The sequence below is a fragment of the Pieris brassicae genome, chromosome 2 (assembly GCF_905147105.1).
Source record: "Pieris brassicae chromosome 2, ilPieBrab1.1, whole genome shotgun sequence".
NCBI classification, from domain to species: Eukaryota; Metazoa; Arthropoda; class Insecta; order Lepidoptera; family Pieridae; genus Pieris; species Pieris brassicae.
Window position 1 is genome coordinate 19820650 of NC_059666.1, and position 22452 is coordinate 19843101.

At 33.6% G+C, this 22452-nt stretch overlaps 3 protein-coding genes across 7 annotated transcripts; 2 read left to right on the forward strand and 1 right to left on the reverse strand.

Moving 5' to 3' along the window:
• Positions 1–710: 710 nt before the first annotated feature.
• On the forward strand, positions 711–8022 carry LOC123718733 (SCY1-like protein 2). Of its 4 annotated transcripts, none has more exons than XM_045675498.1 (7): positions 711–1051; positions 2718–2869; positions 2952–3787; positions 3968–4640; positions 4795–5014; positions 5670–5852; positions 6435–8022. In XM_045675498.1, exons 2-7 carry the CDS (start codon positions 2743–2745, stop codon positions 7159–7161), a joined length of 2766 nt encoding a protein of 921 aa, XP_045531454.1. In that variant the 5' UTR covers positions 711–1051; positions 2718–2742; the 3' UTR covers positions 7162–8022. The 4 variants fall into 4 exon arrangements, with proteins under 4 accessions (XP_045531454.1, XP_045531461.1, XP_045531445.1 ...); XM_045675505.1 differs by lacking the exon at positions 711–1051 and adding an exon at positions 2437–2476; XM_045675489.1 differs by lacking the exon at positions 711–1051 and having other exon boundaries at positions 2586–2869.
• LOC123718753 lies at positions 7997–11823 on the reverse strand. The gene is made up of 4 exons (XM_045675525.1): positions 11272–11823; positions 9927–10777; positions 9688–9823; positions 7997–9230 (listed from the first exon to the last, which is right to left on the reverse strand). The coding sequence occupies exons 1-4, from the start codon at positions 11729–11731 to the stop codon at positions 8947–8949; spliced, it is 1731 nt and encodes a 576-aa protein (XP_045531481.1). The 5' UTR covers positions 11732–11823; the 3' UTR covers positions 7997–8946.
• Positions 11824–12467: 644 nt separating this feature from the next.
• On the forward strand, positions 12468–21555 carry LOC123720142 (vang-like protein 1). Of its 2 annotated transcripts, none has more exons than XM_045676654.1 (6): positions 12468–12541; positions 12719–12854; positions 13289–14260; positions 14812–14993; positions 17199–17311; positions 19448–21555. In XM_045676654.1, exons 2-6 carry the CDS (start codon positions 12769–12771, stop codon positions 19754–19756), a joined length of 1662 nt encoding a protein of 553 aa, XP_045532610.1. In that variant the 5' UTR covers positions 12468–12541; positions 12719–12768; the 3' UTR covers positions 19757–21555. The 2 variants fall into 2 exon arrangements, with proteins under 2 accessions (XP_045532610.1, XP_045532609.1); XM_045676653.1 differs by having other exon boundaries at positions 12476–12601.
• Positions 21556–22452: the final 897 nt, after the last annotated feature.

Below are 22452 nucleotides of genomic sequence, written 5' to 3' on the forward strand. Positions count from 1 at the left end.
TCCTCGACAAAGAATTGTCTATTTTGTAGTAATGTTCGGAAACCTGTCCATAACGCTGATAAGAGATGTAGAATTTTCATACGCCGCTACTGAAACGTAAATATTTTCTTATGAATGGGAAATCGACATTTAAGTTGAGTATGTAACTGAATCAAAAAGGTTTGACACCTTTTTTAAAAGTCTCTAATTACGATACTACTGCTACTTGGTTGATTTCTTAACAGCTATTTAATTAGATACTTTTATACCTAAGTATATCTCATGTAATTCTACAAAATGTATATTACTCTCAGGATCGACGTTGTCCATAGCAGTGGCACGAATGTAGCTGCTTTTCATCTAGCAACTTAATATTGTTTTAAACATGTCAGTCAAATCCCGATAAAAAGTATGAGCAACAAATGCATTACCTTGAAGAATTAGGTTAAACTTGTTGACTATATGCAAAATGTAATCTTAAAACAAACCTTCACTTGTTTATTTTCGAAACTTTCATGTAAAAAATCACCGAATGGCAAGGGTTATATTCTCAAGTTATTTTTCTGTCGTAATGTCAGTGCTTTCATCGATAAATAATGAAAATGTAGCATCCTTATCTGACAAACTTGACGTATTTTTATATCGGTATCGGTTAATAACTGCTTTTCAAATGATGGCATCATTACGTCGTAAAGTAACTGACTAGATTTAGTGCGTTGGCAGGAAAAACCTTTTGAAATTTTCGAATGATAAATTTTTTTGCTGAATAAATCGCTGAGATGGTCCATGGGCCGAACTGGTATGTTATTTTCTGCCAACTCTGCACAAAATATAAGCTCTGTTTTTCTTACTTCTTCAGATTTGGGTCCTTTACTTTGAAAATTTTTATCGATATGAAAATAAACAGTATTTAACTAATTTTCCTATATTTATTATATAACAACTGAAAATGTATCATTTTATTTGCAAAATAATTTGGTGCTCCTATACTTGTTGCCCCAAGATCTCCAGACCCATCGGTGATGGCTAATATTTGATGATTACATTTAGCTCAGAGTCTGACAGCATTTCTGTAAGTTCGTACATATTATTGTATATTTCTTTATGCACTAAATTATTACGCTTAGTCAAAACAATATCCCAATGGGAAGATATGTACGTCTGTTGTAACTGTTCCCATTGTTGTTGGAAAAACCATAGGATCAAGACTTTATATCCAAAATAGCATACTTATGATTTTCTCTTAACTATTCTCTCTTAAAATATTAATAATGCAGTACTCTAACGTGTCTCGGCCTCGGATTGCATACGTTATTAATATGATAACAATTATTTTCTTACAAGTAGGTGATCAGCCCTCTGTGTTTGACATATGTCGTCGTTTTGAAACACGACGGTTTCCTCAAAATGTTTTCCTTCAATGTCAGGTATATATAGATATATCACCAATACTTATAAATGAGTAAAATAACAACTTATTTCTTATCTTGTAAAACTAGCATCTCATTCAGTTGAAAATTAATATTCTTAGTAAAAACATTAAATATGTTTGAACCCTGCAAAACTATCCCACAGAACCAGTTTGGCTTGTATGTATATTGTAGGTACATTTTCGTTAATGAAAATTCAAAATTGAGCTTTTTGAAATAACGTCATAATAAAACATTGATACAAATTGCACACATTTGTGAATTGAACTGAATTATTATCCATAAATTAAAGTTATAAAGTAGTATATTATAAAGAAACATTAACTGAAAACGAGTTTATTGTTAACTTATATTTTTTTCGATAATTAACATTTATTTGCACACATAAATTTTTAAGAATTTGAAATTATATCGTAGATTGAAAACAAACATGTATTCATATATATATTTAATTTGAGTTAATAGCCGTAATGTCTCTCAAATTAGCGAGTCTGTCAGGTTTAAGTGGTAAGGAAAATAGAATATGTATTTATAATAAATGATTTTCGAGTTATAAGTTGATTTGTAATATCTTCTGAAAAGGGTATTATATCAGAAATTCAGTTTGATATAGGTGTTTATTTTTAGAAAACAAATTTGTTTCCTAATTATATGTGGTACATAAACAATTTGTAAAATTGAATTTATTAAACAGAAAAATTGTAAACACCAAAATCCTGATAAATTTTGTGCAGCAAGACGTAATTTTTTTTAAATTTATGTGTGTGTACACTTTTCATTTTATTCGTATGCGATTTATCAAGGAAACAGGATATTTTTTTTCTGAAAATAATAACTGACCATTTCATATCGATTCAAAGCCTAATGAAATACATTTTAACCTCTATTTCACCCAAAAATAAAAACACGAGTTTTGTTTGTCATGATTTCTATTATCTTGACAATCAATTAAAACCGGCCGCGGCAACAATGACAGAAATTATGTATGGTCCTGGTTTTTTAAGTGGATTTTGCTAAATACCTATCTCTTTCTGTCAAATAAGGATATTTCATGGATTCATATCTAGGTAATCTGAACTCTCTTTACTCTTTACTCATCAACAATCTTCCTAGCCTGTGATCACTAGTCTGTGGCAAGTTTAATATTTTTGATTTAATTTACTTGTCTTGTCTTAAAGGTCTCGCTACCAGGCCATAAAATTAATAATATAACACTTGTCTTGTTATTTGTGATCGTGTTTCGTATTGGGTTTTATCCTGTAAGCACTGGTAGCAATATTTTTTATTGGAATGTCTTTAAATTCATAGGTAAATTGAGAAGTTATTATCTACAATGGAGGTGTTTAATAAGTTCTATTCATCTGTTACGAGTACGGTTTCTCAATTGTCTGGTGTACTCCCTGGAAATCCAGTGACTAGAGAATTTGAAGCTACCCAATACATCGCAAGTGCTGGGCCAGGTACATTGTAAAGAATAGAGTAAGAATACATACAATAGACATAGTTGGTAAATGCAAATTGAATTCCTTTTTTTATTTCTAGGTCTGTTGTGGAAGGTTTATAAAGGCTACAAAAAATCAACTAAGCAGGAGGCTTCGATTTTTGTATTTGAAAAGAAACAATTAGACAGATGGTCAAAAGCAGACAGGGATATCATGTTAGACATATTAAAACGGGGTATTGTACAGCTAACTAAACTCCGCCATCCTCAAATACTTACAGTTCAGCATAGTTTAGAAGAAAGCAGAGAAAGCTTAGCATTTGCTTCAGAGCCGGTTTTTGCTAGCTTAGCAAACATTCTTGGTTACACAGATAACATGCCACAGCCGACACCTAGTCACCTTGTAAACTATAAACTGTATGAAGTTGAGATTAAGTATGGTCTTATGCAAATAGCTGAAGGTTTAGCATTTTTACATAATGATGTAAAATTGTTACATCACAATATTAGTCCTGAATCTATTGTAGTTAATCAACAAGGAGCTTGGAAAATATTTGGATTTGATTTTTGTATTGCAAACCAGAGTACTACAGGACAAGCACCATTTTGGCCTTTTAGTGAGTACTGCCAGGCTATGCCAGCATTGACACAATCATCTTTGGACTATCTAGCTCCTGAATATATACTTTCTGCGACTCATTCTCCAGCCAGTGATATATTTTCTTTGGGTATGCTTGTCTATACTATTCATAGCACTGGGCATCAACCGCTTGGAAATATTAGTGGGGATTATTCTAAATTCAGAAGGTTTGTAAATGAATTGAGAAATCTGCCTACATCAAAGCTTCTATGTGTAGCAGAAGGGTTAAGAGAATATGTAAAACTTATGTTAAATGTTACACCAGAGTTGAGGCCTGATCCTCATCAATTGTTAAAGGTATGCGAGAATTAAATAAATATATTATTTAATATCATACATAACATCTATATAATTAATCTAATTAACAAAAAATATTTTCAACTCAATTTTTTAAGAAAAAAAATTATAGCATATTTAATGCATTGATATGTGGTTGTGGAAATTGGGCATTTAGTTAATATTCTTTTATGATTTCAGATATCTTATTTTGAAGATGTTGGTGTGAAAACTCTAAACTATTTAGACTCTCTCTTTCAATGGGATAACCTTCAAAAGTCTCAATTCTATAAAGGTTTACCACAGATTATTCAAAAAATGCCCCACAGAATATGCATTTATAGAATTTTGCCATGTCTATCAAAAGAATTTGTCAATCCACCAATGGTACCTTTTATACTACCTAATGTTTTATTGATAGCAGAAAATTCAACAAAAGAGGAATTTATCAAATACATACTGCCTGTTTTAAAACCTGTTATGTTAATACAAGAACCAATACAAATATTACTTATTTTTATGCAAAAAATGGAGCTATTGCTGAAACTTACTCCAGGTGAGGAAGTAAAAACAGATATTCTTCCAATGTTGTATCGAGCATTAGAATCTGATGCACAGCAAATACAAGAATTATGTTTGTCAGTGTTACCAACATTTGCATCTTTAATCGATTATCCAGCTATGAAAAATGCTTTGTTGCCAAGAATAAAAAAGTTATGTCTACATACAAATTATTTATCTGTTAGAGTAAACTGTTTGTTATGTCTGGGAAAATTATTGGAACATTTAGATAAATGGCTTGTCCTGGATGAAATTATACCATTCTTGCCTCAAATACCTTCACGGGAACCAGCTGTACTAATGGGAATTCTTGGTAAGTTGTTTCGATCATAAATCTAATAAATAATATTTTTTTAATAATAAAAAATAATCGTTGTATAATGGTGTATTCCAAAGTGTTAAAGTTTACTTAACTTGATGACGTTCTTCTTCTTAATTAATTAATAATTTTCTTTCTTATATTTCAGGTATATACAAATTAACTCTAAGTCACAAAAAATTAGGTATTACTAAGGAAGTGATGGCCACAAAGGTTTTACCTTTCTTAATACCACTTTGTGTAGAAAATGGTTTAACATTGAATCAATTTAATGCCCTCATGTCCTTGGTAAAGCAAATGATATCGAAAGTGGAGGCTGAGCATAGAACTAAGCTGGAACAACTTAATTCCATACAGAATGAATCTAAGTAAGTTGTTTTGTCATTATTTTACGTAGGTTTTTTTATATAATAGGAGGAAAAACGAGCCTGCAGGACGCCGAAAAAGGGTAGTCATCGCAGCCCATAGACAACCATTATTAGTGGGTGCGTTGCCGGCCTTTGGGGGGGACACTCCAATTTTGAAGAGTTAGAGGTCGTATCTCGCAGATACGGGAGTCGATTCCACAGATCGCTAGTTCTCAAAGAAAATGCCTTGTGAAACGGGCGTTGGAAGACTTCCAGCCATCAAGGTGATGTCGATGAACTTTTAAATTCATACGGCTCGTACGGTGTTGAAACGAAGCAGGAGGTATCAACCCAAACAATGCTTCAAAACACTCACCATAGTACACTTTATAGAAAATGCCAAGAGACGCAATGTCTCTGCGTAGAGGGAGAATCAGGTTTAAAGAAATGTCCATCTGAAATTTTTCTTAAGCTATTTGGCTTAAGAGGATTTGTTGTTATAATCATATTCTTCTTACTTCTCTTTCTTGCATATTATCAGCTAACCACTATTGTGGGTCTCCCAAAAGGCCATCCATTCTTTGTTTACTATTTTATTAATTTCCGGCGAAATTAAGCAAGATATGAAAGAACTAATTATAAAAAATATTTTATTGGTTGGGAAATATTTTTTTAGAGTAATGGAGCATGCGCTGACACCTACATCAGACAACTTAGTACCAACACCACAAACAGACATTGACAAGATGTTTTCGGGTCTTGGAATTGATCCATTCGCATTAAGTTCTAAACCACAGGAGAAGGAAGCATTGCCACCTCTTAAAGACGCAATGTCTCTTAGTATGGAAGATAAGCAAAGGTATGAAAAGACTTATAACAAACATCAAGTGTCAAAATTATATATTACAAAGTAACCATTACACATTGAAACGTAACGTACCATATAAGTGATCAATGAATGAGGGAGCGTTCAAGTATTACGTCACGCAATTTTTGGAGATTCTTGACCCCCCCCCCCATGAAACGCACCGTAACGTTTTCCGTATCCGTTTCGTGACCACCCCCAGTAACTATTTATACCTAAAACTTACCATTATGTGGTATTAAGTACTGGAAAGTGGAAAATAAAATGCGTAATTCAATCCACGCCCCGCATCGTAACGTTTTACAAGAGAGCCCCCTCATCCCCCCAAATTCGTTACGTAATACTTGAACGCTCCCTAAGCCAAAAACAATTATTTATATACCTACAAATTAAACAAAAGAAAGTATCATCTTTGTTGTCATAGTTACCTTTTTTGTACAAACACGAAAAAGACATCGTGACCATAATAGCAAACCTGAGTACCTATAATAAGGAGTGTGTATGACTTATATATAAATCTCATAATTAGGAGGCGTTTTTTTTTGTGATTATAAGTATTTTTTTTATATTTTTTAGGTTAGCGCAGCAACAAGAAACTCAACGGAAGATGTCACGGCAAGCACCAACGATGCCCACGGCCAAAGTTGTACCTCCCCCACAACTTCCTAAAGCTGTAGATTTAACCAGTTCGTTACTTCAATCTAATCTTACACAATTGTCGAAACCACAATCTAGTTTAAACCCAAATTTTACTCACAATAACAATTCAATGACCTATCAAATGAGTACTAATAATTTTATGAGCTCATCTCCAATAGGAAAAGTGGGAAACGCTATTGGAAAACCTGTTGGGAGTCCGGTTGGGGATACAATTACTAGTCCAATTGGTAATACAATAACTAGCCCAATTGGTAATACAATGACTAGTCCAATTGGTAATACAATAACTAGCCCAATTGGTAATACAATGACTAGTCCAATTGGTAATACAATAACTAGCCCAATTGGTAATACAATGACTAACCCAATTGGTAATACAATTAATAGTCCAGTTAGTAATACAATGGGTGCAATTGGAAATTTAAATTCCCCAATGAGTAGTATGACTTATGGTTTTCAAAATCACTTAGCTCTAACATCCTCTCCACCACCAATTGGTAATTTTAATAATAAATGGACTAATCAAACAAATGTTAAACAAGATTGGTCCGCCTTTGAATCTCTTTTACCGAATTCTAATGAAACTAAAAATAGTAATGAGAAAAAATTTAGTAATAATGAAATGATGGATTTATTGGGTTAATGAAATACAGATAATAATTTATTTAATATGAAGACGTTATCGTTTGTAACGAAAATTTGCAGATTATTTTTTTAATGGTACTTACTGGTAAATTTTTACTTTAAGTCTTATTTGATTAATTTATAGATGATTTATTCTAATTTTAGCACATCTAATGACTGATATGTAATAAATAAAAGTTTGACATTCCTCGTACAATCTAAAAAAATTGATAGTTTTTCAGTAGTGAGATTATAGTAATGTTTTGTTTATTGTGGTATTATTAGTAGATTATTATTAAAGATGAATTTGTTATGGCTGGGGTAAAAACATCTAGCTGTGACAGGAATATAATGAATCAAATTATGGTAATGTTCCTAAGAGATTGGATTGGAGACGAGGACTGCGTTCGCGTTTGTACATATCAAGTCTTAAACGTTTCGAATATTTTAAGTTTTTCTTATATATATATATATATATATGACGGATAAGAACAAGACATTCAAACGCTATTTTTGTGGTTTTTAGTTGGTTGGAAAAAATACTATCCACTGCTGGACAACTAGATATAATTTAATAAAAATGTCAGGTATAAAAATCTAGACAAACGTATTAAAAATACGTAATTGTACAAAAAATATTTATTTCGATTAAAAAAGTATTATAATTATTTAGTCGCCTAAATATATATATTAAATTCCGTAATTGGGTTGCTTTGTATTACTTTATAACTATAAAATACAATTATATACTTTACTTCCTGCTTGCTATGTTATAACTAATTGAAACAATAATTACGTACTACGACATCGCATATTATGTTTTATCAAAATTTTGTTTTGTAAGTCATCCTTAGAATTAAGTATTTAATATTATATTATAATTGATGGTAATTGTTTATAAAAAAAATATATTATGATCTCTTAACAAATATTATTTTCTGAATATGAAATACAATTTATATCTAATACAAAATAGCAATAGACAAGGAAAAGCTACTATAGTCTGCGCATTATGAACTGAGGGTTCGGGTCAATAATCATTTTTATCTGTTTGTCTCGCTCGCACTTATAATCTTATAGTGTGTGCGTAATAATTGTAGAAGTGCATATCGATAATAGGATAGGTACAATCGATATGTTAATTATTAATAGGAATAATTTTTCGCTATCTGAAAAAAAAACATTGAAAAATAAACCCTTACTCGTAACGACCAATCAGGAGTCAGTGCAAATGCAGGTCACTATGACGCATCGACCCCGCGTGCGCAGGTAGCTTAGTATCGATAACGGGTTGCATTGCGTGCATATTCCTACTGTCAGTGACACTTATTGCCAGACGACTCGGTTTAAAATGCGTCGACTATAGAAGAATAGCTATAATGATCCGTTATTTTCTAATTTAGTAATACGGTAATCAATAAATATAGAGAAAATATACTACACATCAATCTTCAGTTAAGATTCAAAGATAAATCGTTTGTTGATTACGCTCTTTGGTATGCAAAACATTTATATTCCCTCAATATACTGCGCAGTTTCTTGACTGAATAACTTTTATCATTTTAAAAAACTATATTTACAGAGCTAAACTCTTGTATGTGGTGGATCTTCTTATCTGTCAACTCATTGACCATAGAGACCATAGATTTATCATATCTCTTAAAAAGTAATAATTTTCAGCAAGCTTACTTAAAATTAAACGGCCTTGTTATAAAACGTGTATTAAATATAGAACTTTACGATGTCACGGTACTATCTTTAATCCACGTTTAATTATAAAGACCAAGAGGTGTATGGAGGAAGTCTATCTCCTCCGTCTAAAGGAGGCGACCAAAAACACGCAGGCCGCGCCACTTTGCAATAAGCTAGCTATAAAGAAACAAGTTCTATACGTATAACTATAGGCGACGGCCCAAATCATGATCACAATCGCAACTAGAGTATTTGCTGTGGTCACAGTCGCTGTTGTGTCAAACTTATTGAAACTATTGTATAAAGATTGTTGTAGAATCCCACTGGTTGCGGTGGCAATACTCGAAAACATGCACCATATGACAAGGTAGTTTTTGTTTGTTGATAGGGTAACACCTGAAAGGTGAAAAGTATCGATCAATAAGTAGGGAGATGATTTCCAATATCCTGTTTCCAATTTCCTAGTTTGGAAAAGAGAGAACGTTTTTGTAATGTTTAAGTTAGTATTTAAAAAGTAATTAGGTATGGCAGGTTATGTAAACGCGTTTCGAATTTACAGGCCGATTAATCAATAAGTCAGTAACAATTATCTATCTTTAGCAAAAATAAGTATACTATATATAGCTGTTGTAAATAATATTTAAAATACCGCGGAGAATTACTTTGACGAAATACGTCACAAAATTGCGGAATTAAAAAATGTAATGAAATTCGTTCTAGTTTACTTTGTTTGCGTAATTTCTTTCAAGGCCTGTAAAACTATATGAATAACTAATTAGACGTTTACAAAGTAACGAAGATAACAATTTTAAGGAATAAAAACTTTTTAAAAAATATATAAGCAGGTACTCACCATAAAATCCTATTGCACCACAAACACAAAAAATTGTGCATAATTTTGCTTTATCATTTAAATTGTTTGGCATAAATATACATAAAAAGACGAAGCACAATGCCGCAGCGTGACCAATTGCAGTCAGTGAAGATATCTGCAAAAAGAACTTGTTGAAAAACCTATAGTCGAAATGAATATTGATATCTGATAGTACATTTGACTGTATTTCGATCGAAGAAAATGAAAAATGAACTCACCGACCAAATATTCATAGTAGGGTTTTCTTCCCACATAAGAAGTGGGAAGAAGACACTTAGTATAAGAACGCTGTACGTTGTGCATAAATGCAACAAAGTGTACAAATAGAAGTTTAGATCCTGAACCATATTAATCACGGTTATGAAATTCTTCTTTAATGACGCAGTACGTCGAGCTGATCCAGGAGATATTTCAGCGGCAAAAACGAGACTATTTGAAGGAGCATTCACGGTGGTTTCGCGGTATAACGGCTGAGGATTATTCCTGTCAATACTATCCAACTCCTGATATCCAATGATTCTGCTGTAATTGCTGACGTCAACAGCGCCGAAGTCGGATGAGAAACGATTAGAAGTTGAACCGTCAAACATCACGCCGAAATCTGATGAAAATCTCTGCTGACCACTTTCGCGGGTTTCTACGTCGGGGTCCATGATTTCTCTAGCGTTTCTATTTGATTTAAAGACAACCACGTCATTTGCGTCTTCATCTTGTATGGATACTGGATTTGATGCTGCTCTGGGTTCATTCTGGTTTGAGAAGATAACTTCGTCATCGTCTTCAACGGCGTCTCGTAACATATTGTACGTGCTTCGTATCACTCTTTCAATGTAAATAGGTCGTGTATATGAGGCGAGGAACACACAGTTCTGCATGAGAATCGCTCCAGTGATCATGACAACTACATCACTGGAGTAGATTGTACAAAGATAGCCAATCATCAAAGGCATTAGCACATTTCCTACAGATGGTGCAACTTTTACAATACGCTGGACGATTGTAAGTTTGTCTTGAAAGTAGTGGGTTATGATTAGATCCGTTTGTTGTCCTGTTAAGGCACAACCGATACCTGGAATAAATATTCATAATAAAGATATAAAAAATCATCAAGAATTGTATATTATTTTAAGAATTTTATCAAAATTGGTTTAGTCATTGCAGAAGCATTCTACAAACAAACTGTGACACATTATATCCAGTGTAGATAAAATCATTAGATATCTATTACGTAGGAAATATTGACATTTGCAAAGTAAATAAAATTTGTTATATTGTGTTGCATGACCTTCAGCCACAATGTCGTAAATTACAGCATTCAATGCTTTTCCGTAATATTTCACACCTTGAACTGATTCATTATCATTCTTATTAATTTATATTTTATTTAAAATTGCTTTTTCATGCTAGTTTAGTTTCTTGTATTATATAGTTGTGTGTAGTTCTATGAATAAATTGGTGGTAGCGTGGCTAAAGTATTTTAATGTCAAAAATCATCTCAGGTGCATCTCGGTGGAACATCTAAAATTCAGTCAACAATACGTAAAAGTCAAAACATAATCTTACCGATGGAAATCCCCGCAAATATGTTTACAATATGATCGTTACTGTACACACTTGTTGCATAGCTCGATAGTAGAACACCAGCGACAGTCATACAGAGTCCTGCCAGCGCTGTAAACCGTGGCATGTTGAATATTTTCGCGACTTCCCAACACCACGACTCTAACAATAAACGGATCACAGTCATTATAACAGGCACTAAGGCTACATCTACGTCCCAAACGCGCATTCTTTCTCCTTCTTCATGATCCTCCTCTCGTAAAGACTTCAAAATAATAAATCCATAAAGCATTAAAATACTTGGCACAGTCACATTGTAGATTACTGCTGAGACTACTATTAGCCATCCATAGCCACCATCTGGAGGAGTCGGTCCTATTTCAGGTTGAGATGCAACCACTCTATCCAGATGGAGGTCTTCAATCCTCTCTTGCCTCACTGGTCGGGTCCCAGGATCTTCCATTTTCACAAAAATAGCTTCATTTCTAGAATCGTAAATCCGAACAAATAATCTATGAGTACGCGTTGTTATCTTATCATTATCTTCGCTGTAATCAACCTGTGTGCTATTTTTTTTTTGAATTGCCGCCAATGTGGTATTGCCAACAGTCAAATATTGTAGTATAAGATTCACACATTTTATAGTATTTTGTGTGTAATAATTAATATACCGATAAAAACCAAATATACTATTATCGATTCAGAAACTGTTAGTTAGTTGATAAGAGTGGATCCAAATAAATTAGTAATAAACAGTACTTGTAACATGATTATTTTAGTTTCTATTTAGTTTACATAGCATTGTTAACGATGTACATATTTTCAAAACATTGAAATACTTACGAGGTCAGCCAAATTGAATGACTGTTAAAATATGATTACAAGTAATACTAATAAATGAAACAACTTATATTTTATGAAATGTGTATTAGTGCCAGTAAAATAGGTTTTGTTTTTATAACAATATCTAAAATAATAAAATTACCAAATCACTAAATTAAAAATTAATTTATATTTACCAATTTAATTTCCGAACGAAAATAATACGATTAATTTAGGAAGATTTTAGAAATTCATTTAATTGCATGGCAAAAAAGGAACGACATGCGGTTTAAGGTAAGTTAGAGTGAGTAAGCCGATAATATCCAAAGTTGACGTTAATATTTCACGTCCATTTGCACTTAAACGGATAATGTCAATATGATTTCGTCTGGACGACGGGTGTAAACGACGCTCTCAACAGAAAAATTCAATAAATATCAATAATGAAATGGTAAATTAGACGTTACCCTAAATAATGTGCTGATTATCGTCGTTTTCCCAATCATAATGTGTATGTAAATGTTTTTCATTGTGAGAAGACTGAAAACGATCACGCTTCCACGAAGTTACAAGTAGTTATTTTAATTGCTCCGATTTCGTGATGCGATTACACGGTAAATTATTGCAGGTCATAAAGAAATTAGCTGATGGATGAGACTCGACTGACTGGCCTGTATAATGGAGACAGAATCTGTAAGATCAGAATTGAGCAGCCGCTCTAGGCGGAGTTCAAGACATAGGCAGCATACACATAGAAGCACAAGGTTTGTTTATTTAACGGTGTAATCGTGTGTGAAATGTAAATTATTCTTGTTGCTTCTGAATAATATAAAGTAATAATAAACGTGGGAAGAGCATTTAACAGGAAATTCTTGGTTAATTCTATTTAGGTTCATTTTCATTAAGAACCAATCGAAATAATCTAAAATTAACAATTATTTCGGTATGTTCAGCCTCGGCATATACATATAAGACTCTACAAAAACAATATCATATTAAAATACATCCTCTAAATACGTCTTAGTGTGATGTAATAATGTAGCCAAAACAACTGTTACTAAATTAAATGACTTATATTTGTTGCTTTCTGAAAGTCTTATAGGTTGCAATTATCATTTTTATCATTTGATATGCAAAGTTACTGATCTGATTTGTATCATAGAGGCTATAATTGAAGTGTAATATTTATTAATTACAGAAGTTCTAAGTCACAAAGAAAAGACTGTATAGATAGTAGTATGGCACCATTCCAAACCAGTGTGAATATAAACCCTGAAATTGGCCGGGATGGTCAAGAAGTAATAGAAGTTCAGATACTGCCCCAAGATGAGAATTGGGGAGAGACCACTACAGCAGTAACTGGCAATACATCTGAAGGCTCAGGATCAATGGAGGATGTTAGCAATTGGCCTATAGAATCAGATAATGGACTTGGATTTGTCTGCTCTAGATATTTTACTGCTACAGTAGGGCTAGGGCTTTCATTTGTTTCTTTTGTAAGCCCATTAGCTATGGTAGTGTTGCCAAAAATAGGATTTTTTCCTGGATTATCAGACAACATTGCTATTCAGCCAAGTCAAAGGATACAATTATTATCATGTACTGGGGAATGTAAAGGAATTCTTCTTTCTATAGCATTTAAATTAGTTTTGTTAGCGATTGGGGTGTGGGCAGTGTTTTTACGTCCTAGAAATGCAGTATTACCAAGAATATTCGTATTTAGAGCTATGATGTTTGTTATATTATCTGTGTGCACATTTTCCTACTGGTTGTTCTATATTGTTCAAATCACAGAGGCAACAAAGGCACTAGCTGTAGGTGAAGAAGCCGTTGACTACAAATCACTTGTGTCATATGTTTCTAGTTTTGCTGATACACTGCTTTTCATACATTATACAGCTGTAGTTTTAATGGAAATTAGACACCTAGAACCAGTGTACTATATAAAGATAGTAAGAAGTCCTGACGGTGAAAGTAGGTCCTATTCAATTGGACAGTTAAGTATTCAAAGAGCTGCAGTATGGGTATTACAGAAATATTATACAGAGTTTCCGATTTACAACCCATATTTAGAGAAAATACCAATATCAAAGTCACAGAGAAAAGCAGCTTCAAGTATTAAGTTTTATGAAGTAGATTCAACTACTAATGCTTCTACTGGACAACCAAGGTAAGAAATGAAAATGTGATAGAAATTTATAATAATTATGGTTCTTTATATTATTAATTTAAAATTATATCCTTTAAATTTTCATTTTCATATGATAATTCGTATGATCATGAATGCTGGTTTGTAATATTTTGTGCTGCATTACATGGCAGTAACTTTCATATTGCCTCTGCATTAATATTGGTTTTGATTTGGTGGCCTACCACTTTAAAAAATTCTAACATGTGTGTTTGATGCTCCATGGAGGTGTTAGGCGGTTTGGTTCAAACAAATATTTACCATTACTGCAAATTCAGTATTACCAAAACCTTTTTTACTGAGAGATTTCTAGTATAATGTGTGCGTAATGTTAGCTTACAAACTAACATTCTTATTTAACTCTCCTTAGAAGCTTTAACTCTCAGTTGCATTTTCTCTGCATTTGTTTTATAGACTTTAACTTAAGTAAACGAAGATTTAACAATCCTGAACCATTTGCGAATCTCATCCATCAATTGCACAAACAGACTACCTGGTTTTCTTATTATTGATACACATAATCAATGTTTCAGAAGTGGGGCAGGCTCTTGTACTGGTAGTGCTGGACGTCGTAGAGATTCGGGTTCTGCCCACAACGAGCGCTATTATGAAGAGGCAGAAAGAGAAAGAAGAGTGCGCAAGAGACGTGCTCGCTTGCACACTGCAGCTGAAGATGCCTTTGCCCATGTGAGGAGGGTGCGGTTGTCAGCTAATGGTGAGTGGCAGTTTTTTCTTTTGCTTGGGAAAGAGTTCACACGCTAAACTTAGGTCTGCTTTCTAGAACATTAATCATACTTAAATGTTTCAAGAGCTGACAATGTATGAATGTATGAATTTCTGTATGAAGTTTGATGTCATTGACAGCGCTCAAGACGAGAGTATGACTTAGTATACTAATTAGAATATGGACCTTAATCTTAGTTTTTTACTAACAAAAGTAAATTGTGTTAAAACGAGAACGAATTATGGTAAATGAGTGGCGATTTCGGGATAAGGGTGGTGGGGATGAAGTCAGCTCGTAGTTGGAATCGGCAGTAGCAGTAGAGTTGATAATAAAATTAGGATACGTTTTGCCTACACACGAGGCGCTCTAGGGAGCGATCTAGTGGGCTTACCACCACATCCCCGACATTGCCTCTGATTTTAGCTTACGCTCTACCGAAAACTATATCGTTAAAGTCTCATCTCATAAGTCTTCTTGGCGATTCCTTTAAGGTCTCTGCAGTTAGGTTATGGAATTCACTTCCCGTCCCTATTCGCTTAGCTCCTCTATCTTCCTTAAATTTCTTCTGTACAAACATTACCTGTCCACATCGTATCCCTAACTTTCGTACTAACTACTAACTGACGTCAGACTGATCTTAAACTATGAAGTGATTCATGTGCACTTTCTATTTTTCATGCATCATTGTTTAGTTTAGTTTGTTTTTGTCTTAATAACTATATGTATTGTGTATTATTGCACTCGTTGCCTACCTTATCTAAATTATTACATTTTCGTCTCACAGAGGTTGCCTGGAAGAGATCGCCCGAAAGCGATAAGGCCATCCTTTCATTTAATTATGTTCAATTTTTATATTGTAATGCAACGAAGTGGTAAAATTATTATTATTCGATATTTCTGGTAATTAAATTTAGTTGAGAGTTTATTCAAATTTGTAAGTCACTAATCCTATCTCGAGCATTATCAAATATTTCTGACTTTATACAGATAACGTCTTTTAGAACGATTTAAGTTTCGTTGAATGAGCCCAGTTGTAATATTTATTTATTTGTTTCCACATCATTATTCTACCTTAACAGTTACAACTAATTCTATACAAGGCTAGAATAATACCTACACCGATTATATATACCGAATATCCTACAAAAAAAAACATTAAAAAATTTTTTTGAATCTTCCCAGACCAGATTTAACTTGCCAACATACATGTAATAGCAGTATTAGATGTTTTATATTAATCTAGCAGTTATAGATGTTTTTATAGATACCGCATTGAAGGGCTGTTTTTTTTATGAATATCAACTACTCATAGCAATAACTGGTATTTTAGTCGTGAGCAGTATTGCCCTTTTTATTTAATCATTTCAAGGATCGTCCCGCTCGTTTAAATGTTATTGTTTGCTGCGGCTCACTCGCTAAATGTAGAATTAGAAGCATTTAATATGAATTTCTTTATTGAGGTTCATAAGTGTCCATTGCGTTACCTAAATGAATAAATGAATTTGAATTGGCCTAGTGGACAAAGCGTGCGAATATCGTGGGTTCGGTTCCTGTGTGTGTACTAATGGACTTTCCGTCTATGCACGAATTTAACACTCGCTTGTCTCAATTACAAAAATCAACAACATGTATCAGACTGATCACCATGTCTGTGAAATAATAATGATAAAAAAGGATCTTTAAGAAAATAAAGATCTGTTACTTCCAATATTATTTGATATTGTTTCACTCTTTTCATTATTATACCTTATTATGGTTGTCAAAACAACGTCGCTTCTTGGTGCAAGAATCCCAGCTTATGTATATGGCCTTGAAATTATCTAGACATTCTTGATTGTTTTGCATTACTATGAACGTAAGAGCAGTGTTGCCTGGTGGCTTCAGCGTGCGACTTCCATCCCTGAGGTCGTAGGTTCGATTCCCGGCTGTGCACCAATGGATTTTCTTTTTATGTGCGCATTAAACTAGCTCGAACGGTGAAGTAAACATCGTGAGGAAACCGGCTTGCCTTAGACTCAAAAAGTCGACGGTGTGCGTCAGGCACAGAAGGCTGATCACCTACTTGCCTATTCGTTAAAAAAATGATCATGAAACAGATACAGAAATCTGAGGCCCAGACCTAAAACGGTTGTAGCGCCATTGATTTATTTATTTTATACAGGAACGTATAAATGATTACAATAATTTTCTATCCAGGTGGCGCTTTGGGACCCCGTGAAGCAGCGCAGGCAGTGTTCCCATCTCTTGCGCGTGCGCTGCAAAAGTACCTCCGAGCTACAAGACAACAACCGAGACATTCAGCTGACTCAGTAAGTTTAGAAAACAACATATTATTTAAATAAAATATTTACAAATTTCTCCGAATACATGATTGTGTTTCATAAATATATAATAATTTACAGTAAAACGTAAAATATTTTTTGTCTGGATTTGAAGCTTGGTGATGAGCCTTTCGATCAATAATTCTTTTTTAAGGCCGATTCACATAAATCACTAAAACCACAGTTTCGTCAACGTGTCCGCTCAGTTCAGTATCAGTGATACACTATTCTTTCTCTCTAGTACTCAGTTTACGAAGCTTCAGTGAAAACCCAATTTTCACGAACCAATTCTATCATTCGCTCGACCTCCATTTTGTTTTCAATAAGGCGACAAAAAATATCGTTGTCAACGAATCCGTCCGTGATTGTCGGCACTGACACTGATAAGTGGAGATGCGTTCATAGAGAATGGTATGGAAGTATATTTCGCACCGTGTCGGAACTGTGGCTTCTCTGATGTGTGCATCGGCCTTGTAGGCTTATTAAATATTCCAAGTGCTATATTGACAAGACAGTTTATACAACAAATTCTTCTAAATTATTATAATATTTATTTAATTAAAGATACTGTCTTACGGTTGCATAAGAAAGATATAACTATTGTCTATGTGGGTACCCTCAAATAAAAGGACTACTAGTAACGAAATAGCAGACAAAGCTGCATATTAAGGGATTAACACTCTTAATGTCAGAAATGTGGTACATTGAAGAGTTGTTCGGTCTAATACCCGCAGCTGTTTTTCATTATCGGACGTCAAGGCAAAATACAAAATACCATCCGTATCACCTCGACGTCCGTCGTTCCACAACTGACCGTTTTTAAGCAAGTTTTTGCCGCACACCACCACTGTGTGGAACCAGCTGCCCGCTGAAGTATTTCCGAACCAATTCGACTCAGGGTCCTTCAAGAAAAGAGCGTACCAATTCTTGAAAGGCTGCCGGCCTTGCGAGCCTTCTGGCGATGTGAGTTTCCATGGGCGGCGGTATCGCTTCACATCAGGTGAGCCTCTTGCCCGTTTGCCTGCTATTACATAAAAAAAACATGTTCCTATTCCTTTTTGAAGATCAAAAATTTAAAGGAAAATGGTATGGAAGTATACAGGAAAATTTACTGATAAGACCCTGGTATGATGAGTTGGATAGCTGTGTCGTGAGTCGTGAATTCGTTACCACAATCAACAGATTGCGCTTTGGGCATAACACTGCACCCGTGCACCTCGCTAAACTTAATATTATAACAATGTTTGCTCTTTCTGTAATAACAAGATCGCAGATATCAACCATATCTCTCTTAAATGCCAAAACCAAATATTAATTTTTTAATAGAAAAAATGTTATAGTGCATTATATAAATATTTAAGAAAACAAATGGAACGTTAGAATAACATGTGAATTAGTGATCGTAAATAAGATTTGGCTTAAAGGTCTCGTTACCAGGCCATAAAATTATTAAAAAAAAAAAATTCTTGTTCTAACATTGTTGAAGTTTAATACCGCTAAGCTAAAAACAGTTAAGTAAAGTGTTATTCAAATTGGTAGTGAATTAATTCGCGGTTGTTGTATGGATATGCACTATGGAGATATATGGTTAATGAAACACTTTGTTTGAAGCTGGCTAACAACTGACTTTAATCCTTTAAAATATGATATTATAACTAACTACATTAGTAAGGTTGCGAAAACGGTAACAAAAACTAACTTTGCTTATCTAAGTGTTCATGTGACATTTCAATACAAGGTCCACACCTTTATGGATATTATCGGAAACAAGCATGTTGTATTATAATATATGAGCGTGGAAAAAACTAAAGGGCTCATTTTGGCTTCAATTGTTTACGCTTTTAGTTATTAACTAATATATGTATATATATATATATGTTTCTAGTGTTTAGTGTTATTTGCGTGACACTCCTGTCCTGTGCACTATGGATTTTTGTATCTATGTGCGTAATGAATATTTGATCAAACATGCAAACAGCATCATTTGGACTTAAAAAGGCGAAAGACTAAGACCAAAAACAACGGTTGTAGCTCAATAGAGCTAACAGCAATAGCTGTTTATAATTGTCTTTTAATATATATTTTAGTTTTTTGTATTAAAGGTCTATATATATTGTCCGACAGGTACTAGCACACCTCGCTCGTTGTTTGTCTCAAGACGCATCTCCGCGTGCATTTCTGGAACCATTTTTAGTCGAAGGACCGGTTTTGGCCGCGGAACAAGAAGCACGCACAATACAGCGCTGGTCGCTGATTTCTGACGAGCTGCTGGCCCGTCCTTTAGCTGATAACATCGAATTTCAGCTTCGTCAAGGCGATATTTCTCTCATTTGTTCCATAAAACAGCTGCCCAAATTTAATTTGAGCGAGGAAGTGGTCGACCCGAAGAGCAACAGGTTTGTATTACGGCTGAATAGCGAGACGTCCGTTTGACAGGAGGAGATTTGCGTTAGAGATGACATGAGACTTGTATGACAGTGATGACGTCACGTATTGATGACGTCATTTTTCCTTAATGCGAACTTTGTTTTATGGTAAAATGACTATATTCCCATAGGTATTGAATAAACACAATATTTAAGATTAAAATAGCTTTAGTAATGCTTAGACACGACGAGATTGGAACAGGATATACCGAACCCTTGTATTTGTAATTCGGTGTTGCCAGTTTCTTTTTAGAATCTTATTTATTTTTTATTAAATCTCTGATTTTTAAATATAAAGTGAAACGATAATTTTTTAATACTCATAAAACAATTGAAATTATTAGGAATCTCAGTGAGTGAAAATTGTGTGACTTTTTACGTTTTAATTTATGTTTTATTGCCATTCTTAAGACGTCTGGATAGCATGTATACTCAATGTATATTTTGTGTCATATTTTATTTATAGGCTTTAGACTTCAAGCACAAATTAGGAAAAGAGATTAGACTTAATTTCCTTAGTTATTAAATAATAAAACTACCTGATTCGTTAAAAGGTATATCAATCTAATTGCACTCTTTAGACTAAAGTGCTCTTTCATCTCTTTCTGTCAATATTGTATTTACGCTGTAGTGAAAAGAGACGGATGAGTATAGTTGAATCTGTGCAATTAGACACTTTACTTTTTGAATAAGGGAGATAGCCTTTAAGCGTAATTTCATATCTTTATAAAGACTTGGACATAGAGAATAGACTAGGCAATTTTAATTATAAGATATTAATTTAATTTAAATTGCAAAAAGTCCATTTAATTTATTAAATTAAAATCAATTATTATGTATTCTTTTCTTCGTACTGAAACTTGTTAGTCTTATTTGACAGCGATCACTTTGTCTATTCTTTATGTCTATGGAACTAAATTCTGAGAAAGACTGTCTGGCAAGTGAAATCTGCTGTTTCTGGAAATATTAAATTCCTAACCTCTTTTCTATTACAGTAAATTTTAAAATTCCAGACAGTGGTTAAATAAAACTTGCAGAACTTTTAAGATATACAATATATTGTGTATATTTTATTTCTATAATTTACAACAAAAAATTACCGCCATGTTACATAGATTATAAGTTCATATCTTAGTACATAATTATATTTATTATAGCTAAGTATATATAGGTCGATAGTTAATGTGTAATTAAAGCAAAGGGATTGAAATACAATAGAGCGGGAAACGTCATTTTTTTTAATTAGGCGCCCGGCAATCAGATATTTTGGCAGAGCAGTGTTAGCCTAGTGGCTTTAGCGTGCAACTCTCATCACTAAGGTCGTAAGTTCGATCCCCAGCCGTTCACCAATAGGCTTTCTCTTCATGTTCGTATTTAACATCCGCACGAACGGTGAAGGAAAACATCGTGAGGAAACCGGCTTGCCTTAGACCCAAAAAGTCGACGGCGTGTGTCAGGCACAGGACTGATCATGTACTTTACAAATGATAATGAAACATATTCAGAAATCTGAGGTTCAGACCTAAAAAGTTAGCGTCAAATTTTTTTTCAGTCCGCTATGTATTTTAATCTCTTTGATTTGCAGTAATTTGAGATTTTGTTCTATCGAACAATATTAAAATATAAAATCATGGAAGCATATCCATAGTGCAACAGAGTTTTTAGTGGTTTGTGTAAAGGGTTGTGGAATAGTAGGTAGATATTAAAAAAAAAACCAGTTTCTCTGTTTAAAGAAAGCTCAAATGACCAAAGAACGCAAAATAGACATCCGTATCAATAGATACTAAATATAATTTTTTTAATTTGGGAATTAATTAACATTCAAAGGTATGTTACATATCAGTGATTACCATAAATTCATAAAGCACTTTTGTCTTAGCGATATCAATTTGGCGGCTGTACACACTCGGTGAGAACCAAAAACCTCTCGAAAAAACATGCTACAAGTTGCCATTTTAATTGCGGATTTAATTGGAGCTCGTAATTTATGTCGTATTTTTTGGACTGGTCCCAAGTGAGAAGTTCTAGTTTATACCGCTTTCGGCCTGCTTCCTGAAGGCTCAACAATTATGGACAGCCGCCATAATGTAAGAAAATAAGCCGTTTTTCATTAATTTTAAATATTCTAATTGCAACGTGTCTGTTCTCATCAAAGTAAGCCCAATTAATTGGCAGAAATCGGACTGATTTATGTTTTAGGACATAGAGGGTTAAACTTCAGACTTCAGACACCTTTTCTCATATGACTCTTGGATTTGATAAATACTACGTTTAGGTTTTATGGTATATCACGAGGCCTTTGGCTTTATCGACTGATTGTAAACAAACGCTCAATTGCAGCCTTTTGTAAAACGCTTGTGCCTGCTTATATAGATGTAAGATTTAGGTAAATAAATTTTTGTATTTGTGTGTTTCCAGAGTATAAATGTATCAAGGCTTGTATTACTTGTATTATTTGTATTATTGATACTAGCTCTACCATGAGTTTGACTATTTGTCAAATTGACTATTGACTATTATGCCCGGAGCTAACTTTTATAAAATTTCGTCGTATTTTTACTTAGCCTTTGATACTTTAACTCTTGGTAGAGTTATAGTATCTACACTTAACTAGAACAACACGAAAATTTACTAATAAACATAATATAATGACAGATTTTTGTAACTTAAACAGCATCCCGTGGGTTATATTTGCAACTAAAC

What these genes read in the sequence shown, in the direction of transcription:
- LOC123718733 (XM_045675498.1), top strand. Translation starts at nt 2,743, where the DNA reads ATGGAGGTGTTTAATAAGTTCTATTCATCTGTTACGAGTACGGTTTCT. An exon ending in CATCGCAAGTGCTGGGCCAG is followed by an intron (nt 2,870 to 2,951) that starts GTACATTGTAAA and finishes TTTTATTTCTAG; the next exon opens with GTCTGTTGTGGAAGGTTTAT. An exon ending in ATCCTCATCAATTGTTAAAG is followed by an intron (nt 3,788 to 3,967) that starts GTATGCGAGAAT and finishes TTATGATTTCAG; the next exon opens with ATATCTTATTTTGAAGATGT.
- LOC123718753 (XM_045675525.1), bottom strand. Translation starts at nt 11,731, where the DNA reads ATGGAAGATCCTGGGACCCGACCAGTGAGGCAAGAGAGGATTGAAGAC. An exon ending in CTACTATGAATATTTGGTCG is followed by an intron (nt 9,824 to 9,926) that starts GTGAGTTCATTT and finishes TTCTTTTTGCAG; the next exon opens with ATATCTTCACTGACTGCAAT. An exon ending in TGGTGCAATAGGATTTTATG is followed by an intron (nt 9,231 to 9,687) that starts GTGAGTACCTGC and finishes TTCACCTTTCAG; the next exon opens with GTGTTACCCTATCAACAAAC.
- LOC123720142 (XM_045676654.1), top strand. Translation starts at nt 12,769, where the DNA reads ATGGAGACAGAATCTGTAAGATCAGAATTGAGCAGCCGCTCTAGGCGG. An exon ending in GCTTCTACTGGACAACCAAG is followed by an intron (nt 14,261 to 14,811) that starts GTAAGAAATGAA and finishes TCAATGTTTCAG; the next exon opens with AAGTGGGGCAGGCTCTTGTA. An exon ending in CGAGACATTCAGCTGACTCA is followed by an intron (nt 17,312 to 19,447) that starts GTAAGTTTAGAA and finishes ATTGTCCGACAG; the next exon opens with GTACTAGCACACCTCGCTCG.